The sequence below is a fragment of the Phalacrocorax carbo genome, chromosome 7 (genome assembly GCF_963921805.1).
Source record: "Phalacrocorax carbo chromosome 7, bPhaCar2.1, whole genome shotgun sequence".
Classification (NCBI taxonomy): Eukaryota; Metazoa; Chordata; class Aves; order Suliformes; family Phalacrocoracidae; genus Phalacrocorax; species Phalacrocorax carbo.
This window is the reverse complement of record NC_087519.1, coordinates 2,421,703-2,443,680: the sequence shown is the minus strand read 5'-3', so window position 1 is coordinate 2,443,680 and position 21,978 is coordinate 2,421,703. Positions and strand designations below refer to the sequence as shown.

General features: G+C 43.8%; 1 protein-coding gene across 1 annotated transcript in view; it reads left to right on the top strand.

Moving 5' to 3' along the window:
* Positions 1 to 21,978, top strand: part of SMAD3 (SMAD family member 3) — a 79,678-nt gene that overhangs the window by 50,270 nt on the left and 7,430 nt on the right. The window contains exons 2-8 of the mRNA XM_064456043.1: positions 6,193 to 6,386; positions 7,265 to 7,399; positions 8,081 to 8,155; positions 9,974 to 10,024; positions 16,868 to 17,080; positions 18,461 to 18,598; positions 20,993 to 21,137. Of these exons, the coding sequence (XP_064312113.1) occupies positions 6,193 to 6,386; positions 7,265 to 7,399; positions 8,081 to 8,155; positions 9,974 to 10,024; positions 16,868 to 17,080; positions 18,461 to 18,598; positions 20,993 to 21,137 (951 nt within the window). The remainder of the gene's footprint in view (positions 1 to 6,192; positions 6,387 to 7,264; positions 7,400 to 8,080; positions 8,156 to 9,973; positions 10,025 to 16,867; positions 17,081 to 18,460; positions 18,599 to 20,992; positions 21,138 to 21,978) is intronic.

Below are 21,978 nucleotides of genomic sequence, written 5' to 3'. Positions count from 1 at the left end.
ACTTCATGGCATTGGGGGTAGTAAAAAGTTACCCTCTGCGTAGAGATGTGTTGCAAATTAGGTGTTTGTTAATTCTTTTAATCTTCTATAAATTTAAGTGCTAAGTAGAAGTATTAATTATTAGTTTCCTCTATGGTAGTGTGATAATATGTATTGCAAATACCAGGTCGATGCAGTTACTGCTATTTCTAGAACCTGAATGACAGTACTGTTAAAACTGCACCAGAAATTGGAAAATTTAGTGATGCTGAGCAAACTGAGGGGAAGAGATGGCAAGGGATCAGCGTCAGAATTACAAATGTGCTGCATGGGTCATTTTTTTTATTCAGTGTTATTCATTTGGCCAGTATTCAGGGAAAGCTGAGATTTTATCCAACTTCTCAGAGAAGTCCTGTGGACATTGCAGTGCTCTGCACACAAAAGCCAGATTCTGCTACAAGAATAAATGCTTACTTTCCTGGTGTAGGCCAGATGCAGGGCCAGTAAGGAACTACTTATCATGTTCTGCGCTTAAGAGAAAATCACAGCCTGTGGCCATAGTTCTTGGGGCACTGTAGAGCATACCGGCAGCTTATTTGTCATGGTTTTAAAAACCAGCTTCTGCTTGTGGTTTTTAATAAGAACGCCTTGGAAATACATAACTTACAACTTTTTCTGCCTGATTGTTTTTCTCTTTTCCTTACCCCTTTTCGCACACGCTGGTGTTACTGGATACTTGAGCTTGCAGGCGTTTTGCTTTCTTGGAAGATTAATGACAGGGATATAAAACTGATGGGTTTTGCAAACAGGAGTGTATGTGTGTGAATGGTGAGGGGAGGGAATGGATCTCTGACAGAGTAAATCTGAACCTTGACAAACCCCTCCCGTAATATCTTATTGCTCATAGCACTTTGATTTGCACTGCTGCATTCCACTGATTTCAGCTTTACTTTTAAAGAAGGAGAATGGGTGCAGGGAAGTTTTGTTACCCATCTAGAGGAAAGATAGCTGTAAAATGCTCAAGGAGGAAGATAAGAAATAACAAGTACATCTTTTGAAGTGTGGGGTTTGGTTTTTTTCTTTCCTGATTCAGGCTATTACAGATTAAATCAGGTTTAAAAGAAAAAAAAAACCAAACCCAAAAATGCACACACCAACAGCAAAACCCCCAACCCCAAAACAACAACAAAGAAGAAACCAAAAAAGCAGTCAGGCCTGGAAATCAAACTCCTGTTACGCACTGTAATGTTCTCTTATTTACTCCTCGCTCTTTCTCACACAGTTGCAGAGGATTTATTTAAAAAAAAACAAAAACAGCCAAACCAAAGCTTCAGTATTTCTGTCATTCTTTTTTCCTCTCTTCTCTGTTTTTGCTGTTGAGAGTCACTCAACATTAGCCCTTTGAGCAGCACTAGTCTGGACAGTTTGGAGTAGCAGTTTCATGCGTTAAACTTTCCTGGTAAATGGCTTGTAGCAGCACATAAGGATGGGTCAATCCTAAAGGTGTTCAGCCTGAGGGGGTTTTCGGTTGTTTCTTACAGACACTGCAATGTTGTCCTGACCCTGCCTTATGCTGTTGTGCAAGCAATTAAATTACCTGACTGCATTCCTGGAGTCTTGGTCTCTCTTTCTTAATTCAGTATTTTTTAATTTCTGGTTATAACTGCCCTACGTGTGGAGTAACCACCCCACAGGATACCTCTTGATCATGTTTGAGTGCACCTCAAGCCTTTGGCTCGCTTCTCCTTGGGCATCTTTTACCAAGCACCGAGTCTTCAGAGCCGTATCCTACACGCAGGGTATGGTGCACAGTCATTATCTTTATTGCTACCACCCACAGCACAGGCTGGGACAAACACGCGGTGAGGCTTCCGTCTGCTGGCCCGCCCCAGCCCAGCCACCCAGTGGGTCTGCTGGCCACGTAGTCGCCACTCAGGTGGGGACGTGCTGGTCTCTGCCCTTCTTCTCCATGGGCCGGTGCTTGACATCGCTGAGCTGCTGTCTTCCTCCTCTCTGCTGCTTCTCCGTCTTGTCATAGCAGGACTTTGTTTTTCTGAATCATTGTTGAATTCATTTCTTTGTTATAAACCACTGCTAGCTGGTATCACCTCAGCAATCTTGCTGTGTTCTGGCTTTTTTTTTACTTTATGTCGCAGGCTCTCATAGCCTACATGCTTTCACACTCGCAGGAGGTGATAACTACAGCTCATCGTATTTCCCTTAGTAGAACAGGCTTGTGGATCACAATATTTTCTCATTCTTATCTTGCAAGTTCAGGGTACATGCTAGTTACGAAAGATGCACTAGAACACCCTCTGGCAGTGAGAGTCTGCAGCACCTGCTCGGTCTAAACATCAACGCTGTGAAAAGAACTCTTTACAAATTTTGGTATATAATCCCACCATGCAGTATAGAGACACTTTGAAGACAGAGTGTCCCACCAACATAAATGGTGCTGCTTTTGGAGAGAACCAGGCTGAATTTTTGGCCGAAGAAGCCTTGGTATTTTTAAAAGAAATCCTGATAGGTAGTAGGGAATAATAAATGTATCAGGTCAGTCATACAGGGAGATCTGCTCAACCCAGTCTGGTTAAAAGAAAGGTAAGAGGGAGGAACAATTCAGTAACCCAATGGCAAGTTTGCTGCTTAGTTTCTGTTAATTTTAATGAGGCCTGATGTGCTGAGCTCTCGGGTGGTTTGGGGAATACTTCACTCTTCAAGATTAGACTGTGCTTTACAACAGGACCAAAAAAGGGTAGAAGTTGTGTGTGCCATGGAGTTTATTACCAGATTGATCTGCCTGTGGATGTGAGAGAGAAACCTGCTTGAGTCATCCCAGAGGGCTGTGGACTGCAGAGATGGTGAGCCAGTCAAATGCGTCCTCAGCCGTGGTGCATGCTAACAAAAGTATATCCTAACTCATCTCGCACCGGCTTTTGGCTTTCACCAGGTTCCTCCAAGAAATGTTACAGCCTGCTATAGCCCGTGATACTGCCAAGTTAGAGACCTGAGCCAGCTCGTGGTGTGATGCTGAGGGGATGGGAGCCAAGAAAGGGAGGGAGGAGGTGAGATAAGGCAGGACTGTGGGAATGAGAATGTGTTGGACAGGAGGAAGACCACCTCGCCAAGGCAGTGCTAGTCCTGTAGGCCAGTGCAGGTGCCCTTAAGACCGCAGCCTAGATCGTTTGTAAGTGAGATGACTGGGTGCTCAGGACAGCTCTCGTGCTTGACCAAGTGTTTGCCTCTATAAATGACCATTCAGTTAACTGATAAAGATGTGGCAGTGGACTGCGGTAATTTTAGTGCTGCATCTACACAAAAAACTGCCTTTAGTAGAGCAGTGTTTGCTCATCTAATCTTGTGTCCTATCTCAGCCTTACCAGTTATCTGTTGCTTTGGAGAAAATCCTTGAGGGTTGAGACAGGACGGCAGAAAGAAATAATGCTGCCCTGTTACTTAGCCACGTTCTTCCCAAGAACAGGCAGACGATGTTATTTTGTCTCAAGTCCCTTAACAGAGAACCCAAGGAGAGATTGCACAATCATAAAAATGTAATTAGCCCCCAGGGGTTTGGGGAAATATAATTTCTTTTACCTTATCTTCTTATTGAGGGGAGAGGGGAGAAGGGGAGGTTATGATGTTTGAAAATAAAACATATGGTGCTGTCATTTTAAAAAATCTTTTTAGATAAGAGTGTAGAGAAGCCCATCTCTCCTGCCTTATAGACAGCATTCATGCCATGAGCGGTGGTAGAGAGCAAGCACAACGTGTTTCCCACAGTGTGGAGTCTCTGCTAACAAAGAGGAGTAGCTGCGATACTAGTGGTTGAAGAGCTCTGTCATGCTTTTAGGCTGGTTTTGTTGTAGATAACACTGAAGCTGTTCAGGATTTGGGGACTGCTCAGACAACAGTGACTTGATATCTGTCTCCACCGACTCCTGCGAGAACTTTGTTGGCAGAAGGGCTCCGATAACCTGGGTGGCGAGGGCCACCGCATCCAGAGCGAGACAGGCATGTGGATGTACTGGCTCATCTTTTGTAAAGACTTCATAGCTTTTACCAAGAGCCCTGGGGTGATGGGAGGAAGGGCACTTCACCCTCCAGCTGACAGGGAAGTCTGTTGTAGGTATAAAGAGTTGCTTCTATCCTGGCAAACGTAGGAAGAGACCCAAGCCTTGCAAGTCATGCCAGAGTCATACACACTTGGTGTTAGTCCCCCATCTCAGCTGCTAGCCTCAACCCAAATCTGCCCGTGCTGCTGACGTCCACCTGCTGATGGTGACTGGGAACAGTAAGAACACTTGCCATAGTTGCATCTCCTGCGCAATACTTGGAATAATCTCTCTGGGTTGTGTTTTTTCTCCTTTACCCCCATTTTAGATGCAAGATATTCTTCCAAGCAGACAAAGATATTTGAAAGGGGAACAGAAAAGCAGTCCTGTTTTGTTCTGTCTTTCAGCCTACTGTCTTTTTGTTAAATTTAGTGACTATTTTCACACTTCTGGTATATATATATATATTGTAATTTTTTTCCAAAATGACAACTTTTGGGGTCAAATAAGTCAAGTCTTGGCCCCATTGAAATGAATACCAAGATTCCCACCTTCCACAGAAGATCAATTCTACGCACCAGTGCCCTCTTTGTGAGCCTTCCACCTGGGAAGGCCAGTTTTCAGCTTTCCTGTCCTCTGAAAGAGCTTGGCCTAAGAACACACTTGGAAAACATGCCAGATACTCAGCTGGTTGGTCACCCCGTCACAGAGCAGTCTGAAGAGAACGCGTGACCCATAAATAACAGGCATAATATGAAGAAATACATACTATAAATACGTACTATAAATAATAACTGTGGGCGTTGTGCGTTTTTTCAGGGCTGTGATATACTTGCAGGTTTTAGATGTTTTGTAACCTGTACCAGCAAGTCCCTCAGTGATGGCATAGACTCCTTATATACTTTGTTCGTAACACTTACGTGGCGTGTTTTCCTGCTCCCCTAAATCAAGCGCGTGTCAGCGATAGCTTGAATTGGTTGCGTTTTGCCTGCCTTGTTGTTGTAGCAGTGTTTACAAGAGGTGTGCGTGTTACCAAGCTCTGCCAGAGGAGCTTTTGGGAAAACTCTATAAGGGCAGCCAAGACTAGCGCAACCACTGTTTGAATAATTGTTTGTGTGTTTTGGTTTGGTTTTGTTTTGTTTTTCTAGATTGGCTGCCAACACAAAGAACCAAGGGAAATAATTCCGAGTAAAATTTCAATTTTTTTTTTTCTTTCCTTGACAAATTGAAAAATAGAAACATTTCATTCCACCAAACCCCTGAAGTGTTTCGTTTCAGTCATTAACAAAAGCAAGGGAAGTGAGGGGTTAGACTTCAACCAAAGTGCCCAGGGGCAGCTCCCGTTCAGTGGCTCAGGGAGTGGAGCCCTCGTTCAGGACGGAGGAGACCCTGCTCCCATTCTTTCCTCTGCTTGTCTTGCAGCCCAGGAAGGTTTGCTGGGAGCAGCCTATTCTGAGGTGAGGATATGATTAGGTGAAAGACGAGTTGGAGGAGACACAGGCTAGATGTAAAAACAAAAGTAGGCAGTGCTGAAAAAAACTATTTTTTTGCTTTCAAGCTGCAATTTGGAAAATGAAACTGGAAGCCTTGCTTGTTTGTGAACACTGTTTAAAGGAAAGGTATCAGTAGGAATTTTGGATGATTTTGTCACAATGGAAATTCATGTGTCTCTAATTTAAAAGTCCGGTTTTATTAGCGTGTATTTTAAGATGTGATACTTTACGTGCACAGCCTAAATTGCTGAGCTGTGCAAGTGGCCTGTTCGTTAGGACACACACAAATGCTTAAGAACTACCACTAAACTGATGCATTCTTATTTGCTGTAGGTCTTGTCTCTGCCTGCAGATGAACTTCTTTTCAGAAAATTAATAAATGCAGAGCTGGGCTGTTGTATAAAACAAACACTTTACAGTTTTCAGAGATAACTTTTTGGCCTGAAGAGCGGGACCGGCATGCCTCATTGCAGCACTGTCCCAGTGGGTTTTGGTGACCAGCAGCACCCTTTGGGGCTGTCGGGGTACGAGCTGCCTGGGCAGCCTATGCTTTGAGTCTGCAGGCTTGGCATTAGGTTCCCCTGCGTAGCGTTTGACGGGATGTGGTCAGTGCTACACGTGTATTAATGCCAGTCTAAATCGCTATCATCTCTGTGCTCTGCCTGCAGATCGTTAGACGGCCGGCTGCAAGTATCTCACCGGAAAGGTCTTCCCCATGTGATCTACTGCCGGCTGTGGCGCTGGCCAGACCTTCATAGCCACCATGAGTTGCGTGCCATGGAGATGTGCGAGTATGCCTTTAACATGAAGAAGGATGAAGTCTGCGTGAATCCTTATCATTACCAAAGAGTGGAAACCCCAGGTACTGCTGACCGATGTGTGGATACCTCAGCTTCTCGGTACCAGCCTAAGGGATTTATAAGTGCATTTCAAAATTGAATAAAGCAGCAGGCATAGGGTTTTAAAACCAAAGCGTATCTATTATTGATGATAATCTCTTACTGTATGCAGTAGAATAATTTATGAATCTGCACTCAAGGGGGGAAATATCATTTTAAATCGATAAAACCCAAGTCGAGCAGGCTGCATTGTTGCCAGGTTCCTAGCGTGGCATTGCGTGCACGTAAACGACTCGCACACATAGCAGATACAAGTATGAGCTACGGCAGTGTTCTGTGCATCCCTAATTGTTGGTATTAAATTAAGGATAAATTTACTGCTAAGCTGAAGTGGCTCTAAGAATAGCTCCCAACACAACTGAACTTCCTGTTCTGAAGTCTCCTCCTGCTTCTGGGAGACTTTAATCTGGAACTGCAGATAGTTCTGCTGCGTGTCTGTACAAATCTGCAGAACCAGCCTGGATGTTTATGCTAATCCTACCTTGCTGTTCCATTTTCTGTGAAATGTATTCCTTTTGAATCATGTGGTATAACTTCTCTTGAATGGTTTTCCAAGACGACCTGTTTCTTTGCCTTAGAAGGGCCAGACAGACTAGGTGTGTTCAGATAAGCATGTATCCCGTCCCCAGCTGAGATATGTTAAGAATAGCATCTTTAACTGCTGCTGTTATTTCAGAAGCAAGTATCAAATTGTGTCCCTTAATTAGCGACTTTGGTATTGCGTGTATTTAAGGGTGTTACTGCAAACTGGTTTCTCCTCATTTTTCTAGGGTTTCAGTCATTTTATTTTAAAGCCATAAATGTTGCTGTTCTATTTTTTTTTCCCTTTCCATTTGTGCAGTGTTACCTCCAGTGCTGGTGCCTCGGCAGACAGAGATCCCAGCTGAGTTCCCGCCGTTAGATGATTATAGTCATTCTATTCCAGAGAACACTAACTTCCCAGCAGGTATCGAGCCACAGAGCAACTACATTCCAGGTACTGTATGTCTTCTATAGAGCGAGCGGGGGGAAAAGGGTCATATTGCACAGCGAATCGTGTCTATGTATGCCAAGCTGGATGACTGGAAAGTCTATCTTTCCATCATTATCGTGAAGCTAAGGAGTGGGAACCTATACAAAAATAGATGAAAGCTGTAAATGTAGACACACAGCAGTGCTATTTATAGTTTTGGTTTGTTTTCTTTAAACTCACCTCTTCCCTTCAGTAGTACGTACTCAGTTTAATGTGAAATCTGAAGCTGAATGTTCCCTTAGCAAGTTTATATTTGAATTTGAGTAAAAATCTAAATTTCTGATGGAATTGAGCTCTTCTATTTATGTATCTCTCTTACAAGCAATTTACACCTTATTTGCATGGACAAGCTATGCAGCTGCACACCAGGGGAGGAAAAATATCTGGACAGAAAACTCTCTACATGGCTTAAAGTTTTATGGGACTGAAAATCCGGATTTTTTTGTTTCCCTCTCCTTTGTTATTCACAGATATGCTGTGACTAATATTCTGGTTGTCCCAGCTCCTCCTTTCAGCAGCTTGAGGAAGGAAAGTAATAAAAAAGAAATTTCGCTCCTTGTGAATAACAAAGTAAATGTTTTTTGTGCCTAAAATCCAGACTTTGCATCCAGTTGCAATGACAGTGTGATCGTTTTATGCTTCTAGAGACACCTCCTCCAGGCTATTTGAGTGAGGATGGAGAAACTAGTGACCACCAGATGAACCCCAGCATGGATGCAGGTAAGTAATCTTTTGCCATTTGCTGCAGCTTTCTAGGTCATATCAGAGACTCTTAAAAAGGTTTTCTTTGGGGCACTGAAGATCAGATGGTGGGTTGAGGTGTTTTATCCTGGTAGGAGCGCAAATATAGCCTAACATCTCGGGTAAAGCACAGGGTTGTATGTTGTAGAGCTGCTGGTGAAAGGTACAGCGTGTTCGTGTTCTTTCCAACATCCATCATTAGACAGTACTAAGCAGGGACCTGAAACAGTGGAGGCACGACTAAGGATGATAGTTTGTATTGTATTTGTGTCCATGCAGCTGTATGCATGTGAAGATTTTGCATGTAGCTGGCACTTTTCTGCTGAGGCATTTTTCTGGTTGTTTGCTTGTTCACATACTGAAATGTCCGGTTTGACTATATTTGAAATGACCCCTAGGAGATTTGGTTTTAACGGGGTTTATCATTTAGTGGATACAGCCCAAAGAAAGTTGAAAGTCTAGGTTCTCTCTCGTTGCTAAGAAAACAAGTAACCAGGTTTAGAATCAGCAGCCTTAGTGCTCACGCTAACCTGTATCAACACTTCAAAATGAAACACGCAGGTCTCATCTTTCTGGGAGTAACTGTTTAAGGCATCTTGTTGATCTGAGTGGCCTCACTGCTTGTGAGTAAGAACCACTGAATCACACTCGGAATTCGTAAAACTTCTGCTTGAAAAGCAAAACCACGTCCTTGGTTAGAAGGGCTGCTGCTTTACAAGAGGGATATGCAAATACATGGCGCTTACATACAGACAGACATGCAGAACCTAATTAATGCAAATACTGCACACAAATATCTTGGTTTCTGTGCATGCCTTCAGCTGTAGAGCGTACGTGGGATTCTAAAAGAGGGATGACTGATTTGCAGTCTTTCACCACAGTTATACAGATGGAGGAAGGCAATGTGGGTTTGTTTGTCTACATCAAACGGAAACCTATTGACACAAACCATTTTAGTGCATACAATTATTGGTAATGCGGTTGACATGTGGAATGTATGTATGGCTTTTAGGGAAAGTGGACTGGAATAGGATTGGTCTGGAAGATGCTATAAATACCCAATTTACGTTCAAACGCTATATCCCTTCCTTCAGATATCATGGACTTCCCTCTGTATGGAAAAACCCACACTTTAAAGAAACCAGCTGAACTTGGCATGAGAGGGAACGGAAAAATGGGCTGTACCACCTGTCTGCATCCATGTGGCACCCAGAGACTGGAAATTGCTCTGGGCATCCAAGTGCAGATATTTGAAATATGTGCGCAGAACTTTTGGACCAAATAGAAATGATTGGGGATAAAATTCTGACAGTTGTTTGGTCAGATCTGTAGGCTTGACCCAATACTCCGTTGTCCCCAAACCAGTAAGACTCGTTGACGTAAAGTGGCATGTTTTCGACTCTTACGAGTATGTTTTGTGCCTAGCAATGTAAAACCAAGCGCTCAAATGCCCAGCTAACTGGGTTTGACCGTAGCTGTCATGATGGTACCTGGAGTTTGGATAACTACAAGTGGAAGAAAGACAGCTGTACGCTGAGTTTTGGGAATTAATGGGTTAAGCTTAAGTGCATGCATTATGACGAAGCTTAGCAGTAGTGCAGGTAGAGTAAGTTGATATCGTAAGTAACAGTATTTGGAAGCTCATGTAAGAGTAATCAACAACAGAGAAGCTGCTGGTGTCACAAAATGAGGCTTCAGTGAGAAGTCGGTTATCCTTCCAATGTGCCTGAAGATTTTGTGCAAGTGTTTTTCCTTGCGTGGACGCCACACTAACGATAATAATGTCTTGATTTTCAGGTTCTCCAAACTTATCTCCAAACCCTATGTCTCCAGCGCACAATAACCTGGGTAAGCATGTGATCTTGAGAACTGTGTGTAATTACAGTCAAGACAGTGACATTTTAATGATGATGTTATTTCTTGAGGCTGTGCACTGTTGATGAGGTTGTGAGCGCTGTTGATGTTCCTTTCCGCTAATCCTCTTCACAGTGAAAACAGTGGTTCATAGTAACTCTATATGAAATAAAGAAACCTGAACTTACATCAGAGAGTTAAATAAAAACCCAAGAAATGTTGGCAGACAAACACCAGAAAGAATGAGTGAAGGGCTGCAGCAAAAATACACTTGTTTAATTATGTGAGTTTGCGAGGAGTATGTCCATCTGTTTTGCCGGTTGTTTTGTGTTCTTACATATTTAAAGGACACAGATTGAGGTTAAATTTTGTCTCCTGGAAAGTTACTTTGTAAATTTGTAGCACTACTGGTCTCTTTTACCCGAGTGCCAGGCACCAGCATGCCTTTCAATTTTTTTCTTTATTAAGTAACTTGGTGTTACATCTGTTATAGGGCAAATGTTGCAATTCACGTATGGTGGAGAGGGGAGTGGGGTTCAGGGCAAGGGATTTGCCTGTGCTGCTTCATCCGCTCAGGCCATCGTCTGTGATTGAAGGGCAGCAAATCCTCATGTAAACCCAGCTGAGGAGCAAACCCGCATCCCCAGCAGAGCAAGCGTGCAGTTACACAGCACAGATGGGCACAGCCTTGAGGGTTTGGGTGGCGGTGGCTGGGGACTCCTACCAAAACTGAGTGCTGGGATGGTGTCAGACCACAGGGTAAGTCTACCTGAGGGGCATCCCTAGACCCCAGAGGGACAAAGCAGCCCAGGGCCCTCATGCTCCAGTGCCCCAAACCACTGGAACAACTGGTGGCCCAGGTGTGTAAGCTGCGTCAGGGGAGGTTTAGATTGGATAGTAGAAAAAATTTATTCATTGAAAGAGTGGTCAGGCATTGGAACAGGCTGCCCAGAGAGGTGGGGGAGTCACCATCCCTGGAGGTATTTAAAAGACGTGCAGATGTGGCACTTCAGGGCCTGGTTTAGGAGACATGGGTGTGTTGGGTTGGCACTTGTACTTGATGATCCTGGAGGTCTTTTTCAACAATTATTCTATGATTCTATGATTATGGTATGGAACTGAGCATGGTCTCAGCTGAGTAAAGTGGAGGGGGTTTGTTGGTTGCTGTATGGTTGGAGAGTCCAAATAAATGGAGACAGGGCAGGAATGCCAGTGTATGGAGAGGGGCAAATGTCACGGACAGCCTCACTTGGGCATCAGAGGTGTTTGTGGGGTCTTACGCTCAAATGAGCCTGGAGGAATGCTGTAGGTGAGATGCACACACCACAGATGCACTGTGGGATCTTTCTGACCCACCAGCCAGTTGGTTTTCTTCAAGCAAACTCAAGTTACGCTGCAATCTGGAGTTAACTTCCCCCCCCAACTCCATTCTGGGCACTGGAAAGATAGTCCAGCCCTAAGTGCTATCACCAATTCACTCTGTACCCTGTAGACAGTAAACAGGAGGAAAGCTGAAGAAGAAGGAATAGCAGCTGGAGAGGGCCTTTACCTCTGAGATACTACTTGAGGATTTGTGGCTAGCTCTGAACCTCTGTTATCGTCTCGAGTGTCTCCATCCTTTATTTTCGTACCTACAGACATAAAAGGTCTGATCTTCAACAGTTTGAGCTCTTACCCTGTTTGAAATTGCTCTCAACGGTCTGTCATAAAAAGCACTCGTAGCTCTGGCTAGCTGCAGGATCAGTTCTCTAAATGTTCATTAAGCCAGCAGACAGAGGCCACTTGAGATTACTCTTGAATAACCATAGCCGTAAAGTTTACATATGCTTTTAATCCTGGCACAGGGTACTTTGACAGTGCTCCAGAATTTGTTAGTCATTGGCTGACTTGTGGCTATCTTGGGGCTGGTGAAGGGGGGATTTCTTTCCTCTTCTTTTTTTCTTTTTGCCCCCTTTTTTTTTTTCCCAAAGCATGGAATATATTGCCACGGTGACACTAAAGTTTTATTTGCTTTAACTGTTAAAGCCTAAGAAGAGAATACATGCCTGACTTATTTTTATTTCCTTTTTGCCTTTTTTTTGGTTTGAATCCATTATGCTCCAGTGTGCTGCCTAGGAGTTGATGAGAGTTTCTAGCAATTTTTTTTTTATAACCCAAAACTAAAAAGCCAATTACACGTAACAAAACTAACCTGGCAAGTCAACTGTGGCATCTGCCTTACATAAGGAAGAAAGGAGTTTCTCGGAAAGAGGCCCCAACCCATATCCTTTCTAACAAGGACACTGGTTATTAACAGATGCTGCTCAGCTGATGGGCCTGTCAGATGTCTAATGTGCTGTCTGGTGACAAAAACGAAGTAGGAGCAGGTGAAGCTGGTTAATCGCAAGGAACCTCTTTGTAGTCTAAGGAGCAGACATCAGAAAAGCATTTTAACTTGCCAACATTAAAAGATACCTTTAAGTTTTGCAAACCAAATACTGATTGCTCTTAGGCAAGAGCTTCCGCAAATTAAGAACTTCTTGTCTCTCTTAAAAATTTTATTGTATATTTTTGCATGTGAGGAAGCCACAAAATAATAAATGAAATGGCATGTAGCCGAGCAACTCCTAAAACTGTCAAATGACAAACTCGTCGTCATCTGTACCTTGTAGATGGCGTCTTTAAAGTAAGGAGCTGCTCAGAGCAGTGTAGGTGTAAACACCCAGCAGCCCATCAGACCTTCAGCCTGGTGGTCTCTGCAGCCCAGAAAGGGTTTGCTCGGGCTGTGCGAGCAGAACTTTCTCAGCTTTGCAGGTTCTCTCTCCAGTTAGACAGAAGTTAGTTGGTGGCAGGTGACCTGCAGTGCTCCTGTTTTTGCTGTGCTATATAATTCTGTGGATAAGCAGAACACTCCCGCGTCTAGGGCTGTACTTTGATCTGCAAAAGTTTAACCAGGCTTTCTCTGTGTGTTTGGTAGGAAAATTGAATAGAAATTTAAAAAACACAACAGTGTGCAACGGAGGCAATTATCAGGAAGCTCTCGGCAGCAGAGTGCGGTGGGTTTTTGCAGTTTTGCCACTAAGAGAACAGTCTCACGGTGATGTCCATTTATTTGACCAGAACTACCTGAAGCTTTTAAGACAGTTTACTTTGTGTAAGCTGAACTTTGGACTTAAATCCCATGGCCATATTCCAGAGAATTACAAAGGCAATAAACTAGCGTGAGGCAAACCAAGTAGGACGGTAGAAGCTAGGTTAGAGGTGCAATGTATATATTTCAGCATAAAGCTGTAAGACTGCAATATGGGGTTGAAGGAACTTGGGGAGTTTCAGCTTTCCATTCACAGGCACAAAAGCATTGCAAGGTCACATACTGGGGTTGTTTTTTTTTGTTCTCCTTTCAGCTTGTGCATCTGATTTGGTAGCGTTCTTGCTTTGTTCTGAACTTTCAGTTGTCTAATTTTCAGTTGTCGGACATGAGCTTTGAATGGAAGTTACAGACATCCAATGATCCCTTCTGTATTACTGAAATACGAACTGGAGAAAACACAGAAAACAACCCAAATGAAAGGCGAGTTGCCAGCATTATGTGGACGTTTGGAATGAAGTCAGGGAGTTTACGCTGGCCGAGGGCCAGGCCTGAGGTTGCTTGCATATTGTTATTTCGGAGGGAGGCAGTCTCTTGGTGTACAGGAAATCCATTGTCAGTGTTTGCTCCGCAAAAGACTTGACGCAAAAGCTGTAAGTGAAATAAGCACATACCCTGTGGTCAAATCCATCAGTAACATAAACCTCTGTTACTCTCTCTGCTGAAACATGATTTCCAAAGCAGTGAAAACAGCCCTTCTCCAAGTACAGAGGGGAAGGGAGTGTGCACACCTATTTATCTTTTAGTTTCTGAGGGAGTTAGAATTAATGTGACTGCAGCTAATACAGTTAGATAACATATATCAGTAGCTTCTGATATAGACTGTGCATCAAACGCATTAACTGAAACTAGGATAACAACCGCCCTTATGCTTAAAGCACGCAGTGTAGAGTGTGCAAAGCAGCCAGCAGATCCTTCTCCTCCGCAGCTGAACAGATAGCACTTTTATCTCACAGGGAAGATGCAATATGGGTAGCGTCCCAGTACTCGGGGGACACTCGTGCAAGCAAAGCTGTAGCGAGGCAAGGCTGAAATAGTACGGAGACGATTCAGGCAGGATTTGCTTGGGCTTAATGCTTCATATTTTAGCTGAAGGTGTACCCCCTCAGGATTCTTCGGCTTTAGCAGAGCTATGTTCTCTTACTTTTCCCCAAAGAGTGAATCCATAAATTGAAAATGAATATACAGGACAGCTCTAGCACAAGAGGTAACTCGTCCATCCCATGACGGCTTAAGCCGAAGCCTAAGACCACAAATCACAGGAGGAAGCAGCATCATTAAAAGCTTGGCTGCGTTTTTTAGAGGCAAGTTTTTCTTCAGAATAGGATTTGTTGGTTTGTGTCTTTCCTCAAGTTGCAAATAAGCTGGAAATAAAATTTCCGTACATCCTTCAGTGGGGAATCCACAGTTCCCTTGAGTCGCAACCAAGCGGAGGTGGTTTCTGAAGGAAACCATAGAGAGTAATACAGGCTTCGGTGTTTTTGTAACTTGAATAGTACCAACCTGAGGACGTGACTTAAGGATCAACAGAAGTTGATCTGATTTTTCTGGAGCTGAGCAGCCTTTCAGTTAGAAAGGCACTTGCTGTGGGAGAAGAGCACAGTCATGTGCAACACAATCTTGTTTTCTTAAGTGGGTGGACACACCTTAAGAGACTGATTTAGTGCTGGGATTTGCTGGACCTCTGTACAAATTGCACTGGAGTCGTGTGAAGCCCAGAGTCAGTTAGGATTTATACAGATTTCTGCAGGCCACACCGGTTAATGGATGAAATGAGGCTGGCGTTGGAGAAATCCGCCTGATGTGGCAGTTTCCCAACCAAATATATCATGCAGGAGAAAAAGGCGGAGGTGGCGGACTTGTGTGTCTCCTGGATGTGTTTAGTATCATCTGTGTGTGGCAGGAGAGGGGCTTGCTTTAAGCGATAGCACTGTTTAAATGTGAAGAAGTGGCAGGTGTGCTTAAGAGATCTTTTAAATAGCTGTGGCGACCCCTGTTCTCTCGAGCTGCCTTCTGTTAGCTCTCGCTTTGAGCATAATGTCCTTTCCCATAAAAGGAAGATATGCTTTTTCTTTTGTGGGTGTTATGTGTGGAGGAGAGCAGGAACATCGGGCTTTGCTTGTGATAGAGCATTTTTCTTTCAGATTATATAATTAAGGAAAGAGAGAGACTGTGAAAGAAGCTGGGAATGAGTATAAGCTCCAAAAATCACGGACATTGAAGGTCTGCTAAGGATTACAGAGTTCCCCAGATGCACTTTTATTCAATTCCTTATTTGCTGTCAGCAAAGCTTGTAACAAAGCAGAAACCAAAGGGTTTTTTTCTGATTATTAGCCACTTCGGGAACTCATACACCACACTATGGGGAGGAAACCAGCATGTCTTTTGGCTGAAGCCAGGCTGCTTCAACCTATTTCTAAAAGTTACGGAGTAGCAGCAGGTACCAGATGAGAAATGGCTCTCAAACCCACTGCAGAGGCACTCTCTTCGGTGTGAGAGGAGGCTGGAAACCTGTCTCTGATTTTTTTGGAACTGATCTCTTAAGCCCCAGAGTTGCCTAAGCCTTGCAGGAGGAACAGATGGGAAAGCCTATGGAAAAAGCTGGGTTTTGCAGCTTGATATTAACTCTTTGGCCAGATGGGAAGCGGTTCTGTTCTGCTTTTAAGTGCCATTTGAATGGGGATAAAATGATAAATCGAGGGGAGGACTGGAGGGAATTCTTCTCTTGCTTTTATTTCTTGCATTGAATGTGGAGAATAGAGCACTTATCAGTTAGCTTAGTCTGCTTTGCACTTCCTCTGCTCAGCACATTCTTGGCTTACAGCAGGACTGGGCACCATCTAGTGCAGTATGCCCAAGAATTTTTGACTTAAGCCTTGCTCTGCTGAAATCTCATTGGCTTCAGTGGGAGCGGTGAAATCATTTGATGCCATCTGAGTGTCCCACCTCTCACCTGTATGAAGTATTGTCTTCCTGAGACTGCCTCGGCTTCAGTCTGCTCAGGAACTTTCGCTTCGGTCCCCAGGCTGAGTCAAACCATAAACCCCCCAGTAAGAGAGGTGTTGTCATCTGTTGGGGATTTTCTTTTGCAAATATGAGATCAAATAGACTGGAAGAAAGGATCTAATTTTTAAATTACTTTGACGCCAGTATTACATACAACTCAGTGCGTATTGCAGACAACTCTACTGGTTTCATCAGTGACAGAGAGATTCGTAATGGAGTCGCTAAGAACAAACGGTGGACTTGCTGGCGGCTTGGTGTCAGTGCACAGCATCAGGGTGCTGGAGACCTGTGTTATTGAAAGGGGGTTTATGGGCTGCTTTTTCTAAGGTTTTAAGTGTCTTCCTTTCCTCTCCTTTCCTTTTATCTTTTCAGGGTACTGGCCACCTAAAAGTGACCCCATATTTCAGATTAAAGCTCATTTTATTTTTAAAATTTTCTCCAAGTATGAAGATAGTTAAGTGACACCCCACGTGCTACGTGACTGGTGTCTTTGACTACTTGTGATTGTTCCGTGTGCCAGAAGCTCCAGGGGTGATGTAACTTTCTAGCTGCAGTCTGTTAAAATCTGTCAAGTAATTGAAGTTTGGTGGTTAAAGTGAGCCCAAGGAATGAAGCAGAACAGTATTTTAAAACAGTTGCTTTTTTTTCATCCCCCCCACCCCTCCTAAAAGCCTGTGTTTCATTGTGCTTTTTATTTTGTGCAGATCTGCAGCCTGTTACCTATTGCGAGCCAGCTTTCTGGTGCTCAATATCCTACTATGAACTCAACCAGCGAGTGGGAGAGACTTTCCACGCCTCTCAGCCCTCCATGACCGTGGATGGTTTCACTGACCCATCAAATTCTGAACGCTTCTGCCTTGGTTTACTGTCTAACGTGAACAGAAATGCGGCAGTGGAGCTCACGAGACGACACATTGGTAATTTCTTTTGCCTTGTTTTGGTGTCTTTCAAGGTGGAAGGTGGAGACCTGCACGCAAAGCTTTGTGTTTAGCTAATCGGCATTCAGCTTGGTCAGGTTTAGAACACTGTGATGTTCGAACATCCACGGTGATCTAGCAGGCTAATCTTCCATAAAGGAACACGATTTGTATTTTTTCATGAAAGTGTAATTTTTAAAAAAGGTGCCCTGAGGAGCACTGAAATTGCTGCATTTAACAGAGACAGAATTTAAACTTTTACACTCTTCTGAACTGTATTTGGATGGATGTTAGTGATAATCTTGTGTGTTCGTTTTCCCTCCTGCACTATTTTATTTTCCAACTGACTGTTGTTTTATAAATGGAAACTTAGTACCTTGATTTTCATCTCAATTTCCATGTTTCCTGCTTACACCGCAAGCTAACGTTCAATTTTGTTTTCCGTTAAACTTGCGCTAAATAGAATATCCCAGATTTATGCAATTTTAATAAAAGGCAAAATTGCATATGCTTTGCTGTGTTTTCTGCTGACTTCTATCAGAAATGAACCTGCTTTTTGTCCTGATTTTGCTCCCCTTCACACTCTTTCCTGAGCAGTAAACGTCCTACAGCAGGATCTTTCCTTACTTGTTTCTAATGTGATTTCTAGCACCAAAAAAACCTCAACCCCCGAAAACCCACCAAGACTCAGAAACCAGTGTTTAAATTCAGGAGGCTCCCTATGCTCTGTGGAAGAATGAAAGCAAGATATCCAAATAGGAACACCGAGACCACAGCGAATGTTTATTTGAGTAACAAAGACGTATTCCTGAAATGTGTTTCTTTATTAACTGAGATTTTAATAATTTGTGTAAACTCTGATGGGAAATGCCTGTTTGTCCTTGTATATGATGTAATCTCAGGCAAAAGGCAGTGATTTGAAAACGTTGTATAATTTAATTCCAAATCACGACGTAAATAAACAAATAGTTGTAGCCAGCTGCAATGACTTTCAGAAAAGGTTGAAAACCATATGTTAACTGATAGAACGTTCATATGGAAAATATCAGAGACGTGTATGTTTGGAGTAAGCAGGCTGTGAGGTGGTAAATGTACGCAGTCCAGGCTGTGACTGACAACGGGGCTGGAGGGTACAATGCTGACTTTATAAATTGGTCCTCCTGCCTTCCTTGGCTTAACTCGCTCACAGGGCAAATTTATTGCTCCCTAATGGGATTACCCAGTGGGCCGAAAGAGGTGGTTTTCATTTTCCATCATTCGTGGTTTAGCTGCTTTTTACGAGCTGTCTCATGCAGAGGTTGCCTACGTCTCTACCCGCTCTTCTGGCAGATTTTGCAGATTGTTTTAAGCTAAACCAAAGCTGTGCCGTTTGTTTCCTAGGAAGAGGAGTAAGACTCTACTACATTGGCGGCGAGGTGTTTGCCGAGTGCCTTAGCGACAGTGCCATTTTTGTCCAGTCTCCCAACTGCAACCAACGCTACGGCTGGCACCCAGCAACAGTGTGCAAGATCCCACCAGGTGAGGTTGCATGCCTTCTCCGTGATCCTGCGCGGGCTTCGCCTTTGCAGACGGGGACTTGCTAAGGAAAGCAGCTCTTTGTCAAGGCAGGCGTGGATTTGCTGACCTCCGTTCTTGACAATGATCAGAAACTTGAACCCTGTTATAAGCAGCTTGACGACTTGAGCAGGGCATTTTTTTATAGCATGTAGGATGAAGGTAGTGATAAAGCAGGCCACTAGGTATGCTCCAGCAATTGCTGGCGCTACATTCATACAAGTAGGAAGAAACGGTACCTCGGTATCTCATCAGAACTAAGAGCAGAATCCGCCACTTGTTCCGTGCAGTGTTTTATCAGTCCATTATTGTAATTATCTGATAGTCATATTTACAATTGTGTTTGTACCTTTAAGTAAAATCATATAACGTAAGAGATTTTTCTTAACTTAGGTTCACCCATAATAGATAGAAATTATTACTTTTCTCTCTTCTGTAATAAAACTTACACACACGCGCCGCCCCCCCCCCCCCCCCCCCCCCCCCTTGAGAATTAGTTTTATTCTAGGGAAATCGCATTTGCAGACACCTTGTTCTGGTTACAGCAAACGTATGCCTAAAACATGCTGAAAGATTGCGAGAGAATTTATTGCATCTATCTAGGAAGAAAATCCTTTTTTGTTAGATACATGCAAAAGTGCTAGGCTGAGAGGATGCCATTCAAAAGGAAATTTAGCTATTTAGCGAGGCTTACAAAAGCAAAATTTTTTTACAGTTAAAAGTATGTATATATTTAAAAAATGAAGTTTTTTGTTTAGAAATATTTGTATAAAGATTGTCCTTCTTTTGGGAAGAGATCCATACGCTGCAACCTCTGGCCCATCTTAATGCGTTTCCTTTCTCAGATGCTTAGGAAGCAGCTGCCAGTGTTGCAAACATGACTTAATTCTCCAGCCACATCACAAGAGTCCACCCTGGCTGGAGTCAACATCTGAAGGCATAAACAATCCACATTTCCGCTGTAGATTCATCTAAGGCGCATTTTTTGGACTCCAGCTCTCCCTGCTTTTGCCACAGTCTTTGGCCGCTTTCTCAGACTCGTCTTCAAGTTTTTGCTGGGTTTGAAGCAGTTTCTTCATTCCCGTGTTGACAAGGTCAAGTCGTACCCACTCCTCCCAGGCACAGTCGTAGAGAGACCCGTTCCCATCCAGTCCTGAAGTGTGAACAGCATGGCAGTCTGATCCTGATCGAGTGTTTTGCTTTCCTTGCCATAGCCCTGTCTCTGTGCTCAGCCTGGCCCTGGTGCTCTCACCCATGGTATTTTCCCCCCTCAGACTGCAGTACGCCTGACACGGCTTCCCTTCAAACTCTGCAAGATCCACGGCTCTCGGGCTGCGCTCTCTATGGCCACAAAAATGGGTGGTTGTTCCTGCAGCTGCTGAGCTGTTGCATGCGGTTACGCTTTGCCGTATGCAGTTCGACCCAAAACAGATGACAGCATGAGTCCAGCCCAAAGGAGTAGGCTCAGAAGGGATTTTTTAGTAAAAAATACAATTCATCACAGTCCAAATGGTTGTTTTTCAGACTTGGCTCATATGTAATCCCAAATGAGCATTAGTTGCGTGCCAAGTTTCAGAGTTTAACTTGTTTCTGGTTATCTGGGAGAAAGCAAGCATCGCAACGCTTTTTTTGAGAGTTGTGCGTTTGTTTTTTTATTTATTTATTGAACTATGAAGGATGTTGTTATATTTTACCTTTATCCCTAAAAATGGTTGAATAAGTTGTTCCCAGCCTTTTAGCTGGGAGTAATCACTGGGGAAAAACTCCAGTTTTAAAGGAGTTTGGTTCGTGATAGTTACTTTTAAGAGAAGATTACAGCAGAAGCAGCTCTGCCACCAGCCTTTCTAACCCTGACAGCTGGTTTCTGGCTTGCCAGAGCGGTCCCACTTCAGAACTTCTCCATTACTTCTGCTGACGGACACCACGTAAGTCCAGCAGCAGGGAGTTCCTGGTTTTAGCCTGTCAGGCCCCGTAGCGATTGCCGTTGTTAAGTGTTACGGTCATAGTTAGGCCTTTAAATTACAATATGAGGGAAACGATTGTAAAGGAGATGGAAGGAGGTTCCACGGGAGGATCCCAGGTCCGGTCTCGCAGATCGCAGCCTGCTGTGCGGGCACTTGCGTCCATCGTTCTCTGTCCCGTAAGACGGTTTTCTTCCTTCTCAGCGTACGAGCTGTGGAAATGTGGTAACCTTGACTCCTTTTCTGAAACGCTGGGTTTAAACAATCTGTTCGTAGTATCCCGTGCTCTGAGGACATGGGAAAGCAGCACTGAGTTTCTTCCCATCCTCAGAAAGAAGCAGATTTCTTAATCTAGTTAAGCTAATGCCTTGTTCTTGTCGTGTTCTTTTTTTCACAGGGTGTAACCTGAAGATTTTTAACAACCAGGAATTCGCCGCTCTCTTGGCTCAGTCCGTAAATCAGGGCTTCGAAGCCGTGTATCAGCTGACCAGAATGTGCACAATTCGAATGAGCTTTGTCAAGGGCTGGGGAGCAGAATACAGGTCAGGCCTTTTGAATGGAACTTCGCGGTACGCTTGTGCTTGCCATTGCCGCTCCTGCATCTCACAGCCTGGGACGGTGCTCTGCAAAGCTGCCTTCTCTCAGCTTTTAAGAGGGGGACTTAGCACAGTGCCTCTTTAGTGATGCAGACAGGTTGTAGCTGTTGAGAACGTATTGATCTCATCTTTTGTTCTTCCCATCGTGTTTGTGTAAAACATACGTCGTGATACACGTGGAAGACCATGTGCATTTGGTCACAGGGTTGTACGAACCAAGGGCTTTACTTGAAGCACAGTAGATAAATCCAGATGGCCCGTGTAGAAACTATTATATTGTTTTCCTTAAAATTAGATGCGTATTTGATAGTTTGAGTGTCTTATGGCTCCACTGTTATCAGGGTAGGATCAGTGTGAGTGCTTCCTGATAGATATGGGTTGGGTTTGGTGCTGCTTTTATCAGGGACTAATGGGATTAAAACAAAAGCATATCGGCTTGAAAATTTACATTTGGAAGAACTGCTGGAGTCGCTGCAAAATTGTAGTTAATCTACTCATCCTTTCCTCAGTCAAAGGGCAGTCGCTTAAATGTGACTGGAGGCGGTGGGAGGAACAGGGTTACTATTTTTCCCAGTGAATGTTGAAGATAAAAAAGGAGGTGCGGAAGGGTCTGGTGTTTGGAACCGGTGATATGGTGGTTCTGACAGCGTGAGGGCCACAGTACTCCGTAGCTTGTGTTGCTGTCGCTCCACTGCATGACCAGGCAAACGTCCCTAAGTAGCACAGGGAGTGAAATCAGTGTTTAATGGTACAAGTAGGGGAGACCAAATTCGTCGGAAAATGAATG